This window comes from Impatiens glandulifera, chromosome 4 (genome assembly GCF_907164915.1).
Source record: "Impatiens glandulifera chromosome 4, dImpGla2.1, whole genome shotgun sequence".
In the NCBI taxonomy this organism is placed as follows: domain Eukaryota; kingdom Viridiplantae; phylum Streptophyta; class Magnoliopsida; order Ericales; family Balsaminaceae; genus Impatiens; species Impatiens glandulifera.
The window spans coordinates 1,658,666-1,673,370 of record NC_061865.1 but is presented as its reverse complement, the minus strand read 5'-3'; the positions used below and the strand labels follow the sequence as shown (position 1 = coordinate 1,673,370).

The 14,705-nt window shown below is 31.6% G+C and overlaps 2 protein-coding genes across 2 annotated transcripts; both read right to left on the bottom strand.

Annotated features, from left to right (window-relative positions):
* Positions 1-169: 169 nt before the first annotated feature.
* On the bottom strand, positions 170-6,828 carry LOC124937024 (26S proteasome non-ATPase regulatory subunit 1 homolog A-like). Its single transcript, XM_047477539.1, has 13 exons — positions 6,513-6,828; positions 6,214-6,277; positions 5,759-5,864; positions 5,224-5,335; positions 4,990-5,158; positions 3,980-4,410; positions 3,763-3,898; positions 3,417-3,671; positions 3,106-3,326; positions 2,433-2,691; positions 2,048-2,280; positions 1,134-1,641; positions 170-686 (listed from the first exon to the last, which is right to left on the bottom strand). Exons 1-13 carry the CDS (start codon positions 6,656-6,658, stop codon positions 351-353), a joined length of 2,976 nt encoding a protein of 991 aa, XP_047333495.1. The 5' UTR covers positions 6,659-6,828; the 3' UTR covers positions 170-350.
* Positions 6,829-7,826: 998 nt separating this feature from the next.
* LOC124934319 (E3 ubiquitin-protein ligase PRT1-like) lies at positions 7,827-11,588 on the bottom strand. Its single transcript, XM_047474832.1, has 7 exons — positions 11,419-11,588; positions 9,872-9,900; positions 9,610-9,789; positions 8,998-9,309; positions 8,701-8,901; positions 8,437-8,558; positions 7,827-8,349 (listed from the first exon to the last, which is right to left on the bottom strand). Exons 1-7 carry the CDS (start codon positions 11,490-11,492, stop codon positions 7,996-7,998), a joined length of 1,272 nt encoding a protein of 423 aa, XP_047330788.1. The 5' UTR covers positions 11,493-11,588; the 3' UTR covers positions 7,827-7,995.
* Positions 11,589-14,705: the final 3,117 nt, after the last annotated feature.

Genomic DNA, 14,705 nt, shown 5'->3' with positions numbered 1-14,705 from the left:
TACATAACAATGTAATTATGACTATTTTTTAAAGAGCCAATATTAATATTAATCTTTTTCGCGCTAAGAAAAAGACCCTAAATGGTTCGATACATCTAAATTTTTTAAGAAGTTGAAAAATAAACCTAAATGGTGTGAAAACAATTCAACTAAAAACTACGAACAATTCCATATTTCTGAAAATCAATATCATGGGTATAAATTTAGAAAAGAAAATCCGATAACAAACCTTGCTCAATAATCTAGTACAAGTGTGAAACACGACGGTTTCAACCCCCATTTTCGTTTAATATATTTTTGATCCAAGAGACAAGAAAAGAACATATAATAAAAGGAATCCAATTGAAGCCTTATGAATACTCAAATGGTTGAGGCGGCTGAGGCTCTTCATCAAGTGACATGGATGAAGCTGAACTCGGTTGTGCAGTGCTGCTCGAAACATTATTATTATTTGACGATGGTGTGTCAGTTAAAGACAACACTTCTGGTTCATGTGGACGGGTGTCTTTCAGTAGAACAAAACCTGAAGGTGCTACCTTAATTGGCACATATCGTCTTTCCTCACAATCTTCAAAAAATCTTATGTACTTCTCTTGACCAGGAACAACCCTTGCAGGATTCGTTATTATTTCAAATATCGGTTCTGGTTCTGTCTTCTTATCAACTGATTCTGCAGGAGTATCAACCTGGCCCAAAAGTAATTGATACATTAAACAACAAGATCTGAGTTCGAGTCTTCATATCCGGACCAACTTAAAAATAAAAACATGTAAGGGAAAATACTTAGAAATGTAGTGACATAATTTGATTAATACCTCGGATCATGATTTTTTTTTTTTCTTTTCGTATACACCCTTTATCATATCACATCTCTTTTCAACCATCAAATAACTCAATCAACTGAATACTAAAATATCCTTTCAAATTTAAATACAAAAGGATATTTTAGTAATTTTCCCCCAATAACCCACTTTTTCATGAAACAAGATTTTTTCAAATAACCCCCCATAAAAAAACAAATAACCCAAGATCAAACAAGCTCAAAGGATGAAGTTGTCTTTTGTAAGTTAATCAATTAGTTACCAAAGTATTTATGATGTTGGACAAAGACGGGAAGCAGTTCGTGTAAATACCTGCATGGAATCAGTGTCCTTGTCTACAGAAGATTTCCCTTTTGCTGATGAGGAATCTGCCGCAGATAACTTATCAGCAGCGTTAGCTTTATCGGTTTCCTTCTTACTAGCCCTAGCCTTGGCCTTTGCTGATATTGACAAAATAGCTGTAGGAAGTTTCACGGTTGAGGTGGTAGTGGCAACTGTAGTGGGCTTTGGATACTCAAACATGGATGGTTTGACATTAGATACAAATGTGAATTTTGGAACTTTTAGGTCATAATTTAAGCCAATAAAGGCTGTTGGCGAAAATGCCAGGCTAATGAAATATATAAGGGGATACCAATACCAGAACTGGCTGAAAATAGCAAGACCTATTACTGCAGTTATCTTGTCGTGTTTAGTCTTCGAAAGCAGCTTTATCGTCACGTTTCTTCCTCCAGCGTCAAGTATTCCCGAAGCCAAAATAGCTCCCATCTTGCTCATTGTATCTTCATGCTTATCCAGGATAATTTTCTCCAATTGTTTCCTGAAATAAAATTTTCAAGGATGAAAAACTGAGAAAGTAACATTTTCTTTCTTTTTCGTGTAAGGTATTTGATAAAATTGAAAATTAAGTGTTTGAATATTGAACATTGAGTTTTAAGTACCAAATGAGATAGGTATGCAAAATAAATGCTGAATAAAATGTTCCTTTTCCTTTTAAAAAAAGTACTTAAAGACTATTTTACCTTGCAATATCATAATTTGATAAATTTTTAACGAATTCATAACTTCAGATTAACATAGTTTTTTTAGCTTAATCTGGGTTGAATCTAAATAATTAAGTGATTTCAAATAACAATTATAACTTAATTCAAATTAGCACTTAATTATAATTGATATTCTATGTTATCAAACTCCGCCATAAAAGTTTATTAGAGTGAGGTTATTACCTGAATGTGCCAACACGGGAGTCACTGGCTTCATTAACCTGGATCATCACCATAGCCATTGCAATTAAAGCACCTTGACGGACAAAATCAGTTACATCTGATGTTAGTGGCTCAAGCAAGGATATGGCCTCATAAAGTCCAGTTCCTGCACAGGAAATTCCAACAGCAAGTGCAGCACCATATCGAACATGGGGATTGTACGATTCAGACAGCAAGGAGACAATCCGAGGAGTCTGAAAAAAAGGGCCATCAATTTTCTAAATATCCCACAAGAAAGTGAATGTACAATTGAAAACTGTAAACATAATTCCCATGTTGAAAAAAACACAATACGCATCTAGAAGCAACAAAGACGGAAATAAAAATGGAAGAAAATGAAGATAACCTGTTCTGGTTCCGATAAAAGGACGAAACCGAGAGATATAACAGCTGCCCGTCTGACATCATCACTGACATCTGAAACAGCAAAATGTAAGAGTTGGCGAATGGCTTTGTTGTTTGCTGTTCCGCTATAAGCCAGTGCTAAAGCATACATGCCACCATATCGAAGAATTGGATCTTGATCTCGAGTCATCTGCTCAATTAGCGTGTCAGCTTCCTCTTCTCTTCCATACACAGTAAGTGCTATCCCCAAAGCTAATCCCCTGTATGAGTAAAAGACCAAATATGATTAATAGTGCGATTGATAAAACTGAAAATTATATGTCCTTATGAGTGAGTTGATGCTGGAACTAAAATTTAAGTTCTAGATGAGTTAAGTTTCTGAAAAATAAATGTTGAATAAATCAAATGAAAATATCTAAAGTTCATTTGATAAAACGTGGAACTAAGATTGGGAAGTACTTATTACTATGATTACATAATTTGATTAATTTCCAGGGTCTTACTTAGCGAGATCGATCATATATAGCTTACCGAAATAAGTCATATTTTTTTAGCTTAATTTGTGTTGAATTTAATTAATTTTAAATAACAATTATCAACTGAACTTCATTCAAATAAGATTAAGAGATAAGTTGTGCTATCATACATGACCTAAATCAAATAATAAGTTTCACCTGATGATCTTCTCATGCTGTGTCTCATGTGCATATTCAAGCATTTCACCAGCCTTTTCACTGGCAGTTCCTACCATCAGCAATCCCATACTAATTCCAGCTGCTTCTCCAGCAACTGCACTGTCAACGTAAAGAACATTTTTTATGTCATCGTATATATCCTCATCAGCGGTTCCAAGAGCAGCCAACCCAAGCCCCAAGCATGCACCATGCTGTATAACCTGCATCAGTTATTGCCGAATCAATTAGATTGATAGAATTAAGAAAAAAATATTTAGTCTGAAAGCACTAATTGATACATCAGAAAGCACCTCAACATTGGTATTGCGCAAACTGTCGCGTAGAAATTGTTTGATCCCTTCACCATGGTTTGCATGAATCAAACCTAAAGCGTAAAGGGCACCACCTTCTGAATAAGGGCTACCACCACCAACACCACCAGCCCCACTCTGTGGCAAGTAAGGGGCCATGAGTGATCTACCTTGTTGCAGGTGGCCTCTATGGATAACACCAAGCCCTGCAGTAGCACTGAATTTTGCCCAATTGGTGGCCCTGCTTAGCCAATCCTGACAAATGGTAAACTCCCTGGTTAGATAGTCTCTGAAGCATTGAGCTGTCGGAATAATAATAGTAATGAAAACAGCTAAGAGGGGTTACCAGATTCTCTCGAAGAAACGTGTCAACTGTTGTTCCAGCATGCATAATAGCATTGGCATATATGGTTGCACTGTGGCAGACACTATTCCTCATTTCAACTGACTGCTTTATTGTCTTCAGTATTAGAAGATCAGACCTGTGTGAAAATAGAAAAGAAGGATGCTAAGTAAATAAGAAAATTCAAATCCGGGGAACAAAGAAATGTCTAACATCATACTTGTTATGACTATATAAAAACTGGAGTGTCAGCTGTATGGAAGTCTCCCCAGACAAAATTCCCTTGATTTTAGTTAGCCTCTCGGCATAGATTGTTACGTTTGGATCTAGAACAACTAAGGCCTTATCTTCTTCTTCCATTTGAACATCTTCAGACACATCCTGCTGGGGCACTCCTTCCTGTACTGAAGTCTGAAGAGAACTCGAAAGCAGATTTCTCACCCTCAACAGAAAAGACTGGTGTTCATTCTCGACAAGATCAAACGCTATTTGAAATGCTAACAAGGCATCATCCTTCTTTTCTGATCGTAATTTCTTTTCCAAAATCTCTGCAACACCCTCTGCTTCGTTGAGGAACATGAGACACTGGCATACACTCAAGTAATCAGGAGAGGGCAGCTTCTGGTAGACTTGAACAAGGAGTCGAAGCACCTGTAGACATTAGAACTCATTAAGGGCTTGATTGGTTAGAATGATTCTAGATTGAATATCTATTTTTTTTTTTGGGAATTAAAGGAGAACTAGCATGACACCCCATAGCCATGGTCCCCGCTTAAATATCTAATTTGATTTTCTATAAAATATATTGTTAAAAATTACATATTCTTCAGATGCTAATCGCTTTACGCTTTTATTCAATATTTCAAAATCACCATAAAATCCACATAATTCATAATCACACTCTTAAACAATCAACTTATCAAGTTTCCCTTCTTAATTCCCATTTGACATAACTTTTTTACAAAGCATATTTGCATATGCCCCCAGACATGTTATGAACCCCTTCAGCCCAGCCAACCCAATCCCATCAAGAAAACAGACATTCTCTCAATTGCATATCCTGCAACAGACAATCACATATAGATCCTACAAATTCTTATCAAGCATCTAGCTTAAGCAGGAGAAAAAAAAAAATTCCACAAGGAGAAATGACTGGCACATGTATATAAGTAAGAGAACCAAGTCCAAAAGATAGATAGATTATCATGAAGCAAACACAATAGTTCATACCTCACAGCGATATTCACGGAGATGAACAAAGGAATGAGAAGCTTTGACACAGTATGATAAGGTTGCATGGACATTATCACTTCTCATGATTGCTTCTTCCAGTTTATCCAATCTTCTACATTCAATTGACATTCCTATTGCTTGTTGATATTTTCCATCCAAGATACACCTAACGAGATCTATAGTCAAGACATATTGCAGAAATAAACATAAAAGACAAAGAATTTAACATACTTATCCAACATTCTCTCAACAATTGCCTCCAATTTAGGATCCACACTTTCTTTGTCACCAATAGATTCAGCTATTTTTGTCTTGTGACTGGCATATTCATCTATAGCTTTAGCTGAAAAGGGTATAGGAAACCAATAAGTATTTCTCATGTAAAATCAGAAGTCTATATATCAGTTGATAATTTATTTCTGCATGGTAAGATAAACCATAGTTCCACCACTGAGGAAGCTATAGAATAGCCTTGCCCTCAACCTAGTAAGCATTTACAGAAGAAAAATAAAATCAAGTAGACCATATGAAGCCTTTTTTTTTTGGGATACGGAAAACCATTTTATTAATAATCCAAAAAAAAGTGTTTACAAGCTGAACTTGAAATGTATATCAAAACAGGTTTTACCTCCAACACAGCAAAACTAAAGAAAACTACAATTCAAACAAAAGCTTGAACACAATTTGAAACAAATATTAAACAACACAAGAAAATTTATCTTCACACATGATCAAAATGACAGTTGACCCGGCAGAAAATGCTTACCAAGAAGTGTGTGAACATAATCAGAATCTTCTGATATGTCGAACAAAGAACCAGCACCAAGGGCATAAGTTAATGAGTCATCAAGTTCACCCAGGTAATAAAAGACCTGCACTCAGTGGTAGAGCTTTTCATATACCATATTATACATAAGCTTGTTATATTACGCGTTCTAATATACAAAAAAAAAAAACAATGTTGCATATTTGTACCAGGAAAATAGGATTAATAACAGAGAATCTATGCTGAGGCAAATGTAACAGTTAATGGAAATTTAGTTTATTGATCGGGAATGATCAGATATTCAACTTCAAACAGGACACTCAAGTACTATAGCATGGCATATTGTGGAAGTGATAACATCTAAATATCATTTTTTTCCTTTCAAATATTAAGTTTTGAATGTAGCAACTAGAATCACACCAAAAGGCAAATATAAGACATTAGAAAGTATTAACCTTTGAAACAAGCAAGGCTGCAAGTTGTCGTTGATCAAACTGTTCATCTTCATACAATCTCTCTCTGGATGAATAAACAGCATGAAGTTATCAAATGATAAAGAGTGCTTGTATAATTAAAGAACAGAACAGGAACACATCTAACTGAAACTAAGTAAGATCAAATTTCAACCTCATGCATCATTGCATCATCAATAGTCAAGCATTACAATAAATAGATCAGAATCCAACGTTTCTCAAATCTCAAACCGTAATTCACAAACAACAGCAACAATAGATGTAGGAAATAGAGAAATTACATGGAAGGAATGCTCGTGGAGATCTCCGGCCAAAAGTTGTCAACGAAAGCGTTGAGATTAGACAGAGCATGGAGCTTAAGAATAGGATTGTTCTCACTCAGCATCGCTAATAAACCACCCGCTGAACTCACCATCGTTGCTGCCATAGCTGCTACACAGGCGCCGAAACAACAGCAAGAGCGATTGGAGGAATCTGTGAGTTAAGTTAGGTATGCGATTCAGAGAAATTCGGGATCTTTACTTCATGAAATTTGACTTGAAGATGAGATTAGATGAGAGAGAAACGTGAAGAAAAATTGAAATTAGTGTGTGCTGTGAGAACTTATAATCCGATCGGTGATACTTTGTTTCTTGCGGATCTGTCAAACTTTCAATTATAATATTTTCAATATTTCTTAACATATATGTATTAATAATGTTTTCAAAATATTAAATAGTGTAATAATATTCAAAAATATAAAATAAAATAAAAATTATTATATTATTATTATAATATTAAAAAAAAAGACTATTTATGCTTGAAACAAGAAAATCCATTGTCATACTTCAATTTACATAACTTATAAAGTGGATATCTTAATAAAAAAAACAAAAAAAAGAATGGTTCTTAATTGTTATATTTTAGAGTAAATTGAAAAATATAATAATTTTATATTTTAAATTAACAAAAATTATTAGTTTAAATATTATGTTAATATTTAAGAAAATTACTAGTATTCTACTATTTTTGCTATATTGAAAATAAAACATATACAAAAACACTATAACAAAATTATGAATTTTTCAAAATTTCGGCATATAAAAAAATAATATTTATATATTAAAAACATATCTATAATACTTGTAATAATAATAATAACTAATGAAATTATAAATAATTAAACCTTAATTTTGTTATATTTCGCACCAAAATAAAATTGGTATATAATATATTACTTTCTCAAAATTTTAGTACGGTAATAATATAATTTTTTATACAAAAAAAAAAAATAAAAATAAAATTTCAGTACATAATACAATTTTTCAATATACCCTACAAACACTACTTATAACTCATCTAACATATTCGAATGATCTCTTCAATTTTTATTGTGAATCCAAAATGAACAGTTAATTAAAAACAAATAAGATTTTGATCTAGCTTAAAACAAATAAAACAATTTAGTTGAAATCCCAATTTAAAATAAATATAACTATGATCACTAATTTGTATATCTAAGACCATCTTAATTGCTATACAAAAACATAATTATTAACAGTTATTCTATTTATAATAATATATTACTTAAGATAAAAAAACAAATATAATTCTAGACAATAAAACTTAAGATAACATTTATTCAAGATTATATGGTTCAAAATGTTCCTCAAGTACTCAAACAAACAAGTGATGAAGATAATCCCACAGTTAAAAAAACAGAGTTTTTTTGAAACCAATTGTTTCATTAACATACTAGAAACAAACACAAGATCCATAGAGAGTTTACTCATCATTATCTGGAGAAGATTGGAGAAAATCAGGTGGTGTCTGAAGTGAAGAAGAATTAGGAGCAACCAAATCATCTTCTGAATCAGGTGGAGCATAAACAATGAAAAACGGAGCAGTTGAAACATCTTCTTCTGCATTTTCACCTGCAACATTAGTATCGTCTTCCGAAAAATCAGTCTCTTGTTCTTCAAACGGTTCTACAGTCGCAAACCGATGCTCTGGCCTATGTTGCTGATTGAATCGTCCTGGAAGTTTCGAAGAACAACGATAACATTCCTCACAAAGATCAAAACCCATCATCTCTTTGCAATCTTTGCATTTGTATCGCTCCCCAACTATAGGAAGCATCTGCCACATTCAACATAAAAAATAAATAGAATTCGAATCAAAATTATTATTAAAACTCTAAGATGATTTTGGTTTTATTATTATTACCCCACAATAATCACAGCCAACTCCAGGATGAACCTTTGGCCCTTGACCATGCAACCATGATATAATATCACATTGAGAACCTGATGACATACGGTTTCCCTTTTGCTCGCCTTTCTTTGCAACTGCCAATAAAACATTCTTTAAAAACATAATTATATATTAATCCCATTTGATAACAGAACTTAGTGAAGCACCTGATGAGCCTTTTTAAAAATTTCAGAGAGCAAAATGAACGTTTTTTCAAAATATAAACCATGACAACACCTGCTAATGATCGACCATCTGAGGTGCTGGCTAGTTTGAGTCCTTCCTCTCTTCTTATTGCATATTCGTCTGAGAAATTCTCCTCTAAGAAATGATCTAAAACCAAACAGACCGTTGGAAAGCCTTGTGGATGCGGGTTTTGACAAACTTTACACCTTAGAATTTCATCGTTTGACTTGACCACACATATTTCACAGTATACTGCATAGCAAGAAGAAGATTACCAGAGTTAGCAACAAAGGTGGGTAGTTGTTTTTTCTCAGAATTAAGATTGAAGGCTGATCAGAGCCTGCCTACCATGTCCGCAATTAAGAACAACTGGTCGATAGAGAAACTGTTTACATACAGAACAAGACAGATCAGTGATCGGGACCCTGTTAACAGTTTGTTGCTCAATATCTGATTTTTTATCCTTCTCTTCCCCCTCCTCGTGAGGAGTCTTGATTATATTTGATACATCTTTAGATGAAGATTCTGGGTTTTCATTATCGTTGCGTAATTCTGAGCTGGGATTGATTTTGGGATGGAGAGGAGAGCTACCATGGATATCCATATCAGTTATAGGGTCATCAAACTGTGGGGAAAAATACTTGGTTCTTTCTTCTTCCTCTGAGAAAATGAGAAAGTGACAAGAAGATTATAATATCAATATTACAAACAGAGAAAAGATTGCATCAACAAGAGGTCAATAATCATTCCAAAATCATAAATAAAATTTTGATCGGTTTATGACTGAATATAGCTTTCAAAGTTTTTGTTTATGGAAACCAATCTAGAAACAGGTTAGATTATCTGGGAAGATGAAGAAGAATAAGCAAACCTCATATTTTCCAACAAAACTAAGCTAATCAAGAATATGCATTAATTTCAAGAACTGCAACAATATTTTTGTGTGTTTAGAAAACGCACCTACCACAACTTGTTCCCTTCTGTGAAAGGCAATTGGGTAGAGTTTCTTGAGTAAGAAGTGCATCAACTGACAGATGCTAGGAAAATGATTATATGGATGGCGACATACTGGACACTGTGACTCGCGCATTTTATTCATGGCTTTGTAGACACACCAGAAACATGAAATGTGGCCACATGCTGCAAAAGAAAACATTCTAAGGTTGTAAACTTGTAATGAAAGGAATAGTACCAACTTATTAACATATTGAAACATACTTACCTAGCACCACTGGCTTGTAAAGCAAATCCCTGCATACAAATAGATATAATTTAATCATTCAATCACAGGAAATGTCTTGGTTTATAAAGAAGATCATGAACTACTTCTCTTCATTTCTAAAGTTGAATGCCCCAAAATCGATTCCAAACATAGTAAAAGCATATAAGGTTCAAAATTTTCATCAGTTAAAAAAGCATCATTATCTCCTTCTATCCACCATGACAGTCATCAACATTCTAAGATTATATAATAAACAATCATCTATTCGAGAAACTGTTTCTCCTTCAAGTTAATTTTCAGCAGTTACAAAGCATCATTATCTCCTTCGATCCACCATGACAATCATCAAAATTCTAAGATTATATAATAAAAAATCATCTATTCGAGAAATTGTTTGTCCTTCAAGTTAATTTTCATCAGTTACAAAGCATCATTATCTCCTTCGATCCACCATGACAATCATCAAAATTCTAAGATTATATAATAAAAAATCATCTATTCGAGAAATTGTTTGTCCTTCAAGTTAATTTTCATCAGTTAAAAAGCATCATTATCTCCTTCGATCCACCATGACAATCATCAACATTCTTAGATTATATAATAAACAATCATCTATTCGAGAAACTGTTTCGCCTTCAAGTTAATTTTCATCGTTAAAAAGCATCATGATCTCCTTCTATCCACCATGATGATCATCAACATTCTTAGATTATATAATAAACAATCATCTATTCGAGAAACTGTTTCTCCTTCCAGTTAAAAAGCATTATTACCTCCTATCCACCATGACAATCATCAACATTCTTAGATTATATAATAAACAATCATCTATTCGAGAAACTGCTTCTCCTTCCAGTTATTTTTCATCAGTTAAAAAGCATCATTACCTAGGCCTATCCACCATGACAATCATCAACATTCTTAGATTATATAATAAACAGTCATCTATTCTAGAAACTGCTTCTCCTTCCAGTTAAGTTAATTTTCATCAGTTAAAAAAGCATCATTATCTCCTTCTATCCACCATGATGATCATAAACATTCTTAGATTATATAACAAACAATCATCTATTCGAGAAACTGCTTCTCCTTCAAGTTAAGTTAATTTTCATCAGTTAAAAAGCATCATTATCTTCTTCTAAGTTCTATCCACCATGACAATCATCAACATTCTTAGATTATATAACAAACAATCATCTATTCGAGAAACTGCTTCTCCTTCAAGTTAAGTTAATTTTCATCAGTTTAAAAGCATCATTATCTTCTTCTAAGTTCTATCCACCATGACAATCATCAACATTCTTAGATTATATAACAAACAATCATCTATTCGAGAAACTGTTTATCCTTCCAGTTAAGTTAATTTTTATCCGTTAAAAAGCATCATTACCTCATTCTATCCACCATGACAATCATCAACATTCTTACAAAGAACATAATAAATCGCAAAATCAAATTTCAATCGGTGCCTTATAGTTGGAGAAAACAAGTAAGATAAATGCATAATTTAACAGACGTAAGCAATGATTCGATGGACATTAACATACAGGCAAACGAAGCACTGGAACTCATCCGGAAATTCTTCCTCGTTTCCGATCAAATCGCTTAGTTGATTTTCCATTGAATCTGTAATACCTAGATAATCTACAGAGAACGGATTAGCAAAAATGAATGGAGCTGATATTCAGAGTTTCGAAGAATCCAGCCTAAGAACGATGGATCCAAATTCTCAATACATGATCTAAATATTTAATTATTCTTTTCCAGTTAATATTTAATTATTCAATTCGGATCAAATTTAGAAACTCGGGTCCAATGGATCAGATCCAGGTCCAAATGTTTTTCTTCAATTTTCTTTTTTTTAATCTTATTAGGTTATGATTTCGACGGCCCAAACAAACATATGGGTTGTATTAGATATATGATATATTATTTTTTAATTTTAAATAATTTAATGAAAACAATAATTATGAATACTTCAGGTTAGAGCTCAAATACTCAAATTCGATTCGAATTACGTACTAAATTCTCGATTTAGAATTGAGAACTAAAATTTATACTCGAACTCGAAAACTAAATTTTATTAGTTAAAAATATATTTTATAATATTTTAAACATAATATAATATATATTCACAAACTACATATTATATAATCATAACATTATTTAAAAACTAGCATATAACCCGTGTATTTGCACGAGTAATGATGTAAAACCAAGAAAAAAATTACATTAAAAATATGACTTTATAATTTAATTCAATATTTTGTTATTTAATTATTAAAAAATATGACAAAATTTACTTTTATCTACTCGAACTCGAAAACTAAATTTTATTAATTAAAAATATATTTTATAATATTTTAAACATAATATAATATATATTCACAAACTACATATTATATAATCATAACATTATTTAAAAACTAGCATATAACCCGTGCAAGTAATGATGTAAAACCAAGAAAAAAATTACGTTAAAAATATGATTTTATAATTTAATTCAATATTTTGTTATTTAATTATTAAAAAATATGACAAAATTTACTTTATCTACTCGTTTTATTTAAAATTATCTTGTTATTTTTTTAAGCTTATCCAAAACCATATAAATTGAAAACATTCCTTAGATAATAATAAAAACAGTTTCGATAAAACAAATCTTCAAACATTAAATTTTAAATAAATTACCAATCAAATATAAAGTTCTACTACTGTGTCTAATATTACTTATTATTATATATAATTTGAAAAAAATAAGAATATTAAAAAAATCATCTAATCAATTCATTTAAATTTTTATATTTTTTTATATATAATGATTTTAATTATTTAATTACGAATTTTCAAAATTTAATGAACGAGGTAAATTTTAACAATATAAGTTCAACTTTGTAACTAACTAATTTATATATATATAATTATGTTTAATTTCAAAAGTGTCTGGATTTGGTGAGAAAATCTAAGGATTTGTCTATTGAGAGAATGTCGACTTAAGTAACGCAAACATTGGTGAGAAAACCTAAGGTTTGTCCATGGAGGAAATGTCGGCTTGTGTAACCCAAACATTCGTGAGAAAACCTAAGGGTTCGTCCATGGATTTTTTTATATTTTTAAATAGTTATAATATTTTATAAGTTATGTTATTTTATTTAATACTAATATATAATTAACACATTTTCAACAATTTTTTTTTTGTATAAATTAATAAATTTACATATAATATATAAATATAATTATTTTTATATCTAGACTTCAAGAATTAGCAAAACTATGAGCAGTTATAGAGAGGGATTGGAGAATAAGAACAAGAGATATTGAGAGAAAAACCCGTAAGGGATTTGTGATTTTATTATCTATTTATATAGCCACAAATCCATTATAGGTTAAAAAAACTCCCAATTGTGCTAAAGAGGTATCTAAACTAAATTAAATACAAAATATGTCATAAACTTTATAACTGACACTAACTAACCAATATATTGTTGTAACTTCTATTAACAAATAATACAATTAGTTAACTCAAGTTAACTAATATTAAACACAATTAACTAACATAATAATGACTATTTCTTCTACACTCCCCCCTCAAGATGAAAATCTTGTAGTTGAAGTTTCTGTCTATGATTTAAGAATTGATTTGTTTCAAATGTCTTGGTAAAAATATCTGCAACCTGCATACTAGAAGGCACATGTATTAGTGATATAAAACCTGACTTGTATTTATTCCTAACCACATGACAATCAATATCGATATGTTTCGTTCGTTCATGAAACACCGGATTTTCTGTAATGTATATGGCTGCTTTGTTATCACAATGAAGTGCAACCGGCAAATCAACCTGAATCTTAATATCATTAAAAAAATATGTTAACCATTGCAATTCACAAACTGTTGTAGCTAAATTACGGTATTCAGCTTCAGCTGAAGAACACGAAACAGTTTGCTGTTTCTTTGTTTTCCAAGCTACAAGTGAATTACTAACAAATATACAATACCCTGTTAATGATTTTCTAGAAACTAAACAAGATCCCCAATCACTATCAGAATATGCACACAATTTAACACAATTATTTGATGAATAAAATACTCCTAAACATGGAGTTCCTTTCAAATACTTGACTACTTGTATAGCTACCTCAAAATGAGATTTAAAAGGTTTGTTTAAAAATTGAATTAATTGTTAAACACAATAAGCAATGTCGGGTCGGGTGAAATTTAAATATAATAATCTGCCAACAAGTCTTATGTGTTGGTTAACATCACATAATTCATCATTAATAGGATCATTAACAAGCTTTAACCCTTTTATCATAAGAGTTGTTGCAGGTTTAGAAGTAATCAAACCTAGATCAGAAATAAGATCCAAAATATACTCCCTTTGGTTAACATATATACCTGTCTCATTATGTATGATTTCTAATCCTAAGAAAAACTTAGCATTACCAAGATCCTTAATGGAATATTTAGAATCAACAATACTCTTAACATATTAAATGTCTTGTAAAGAATTACCTGCTAACAAGATGTGATCCACATATAATAGTAAACATGTAATTTGTTCTCCTATTCTTTTAATGAATAGACAATGATCATTTTCAGATTGTAAAAATCCAATATTTGAAAGACTTTTAGAAATTTCAGAATGCCATTGTCTTGAAAATTGTTTCAGTTCATATAAACTTTTATTAAGTTTACATACTTGATTTGGAAATTCACACTTTAAACTTTCTGGAATAGACATGTATACATCTTCATCAAGACAACCATGCAAAAAAGCATTATTTACATCAATATAATGCAAATGCCATTTATTTGTAGCTGTCAAAGCAA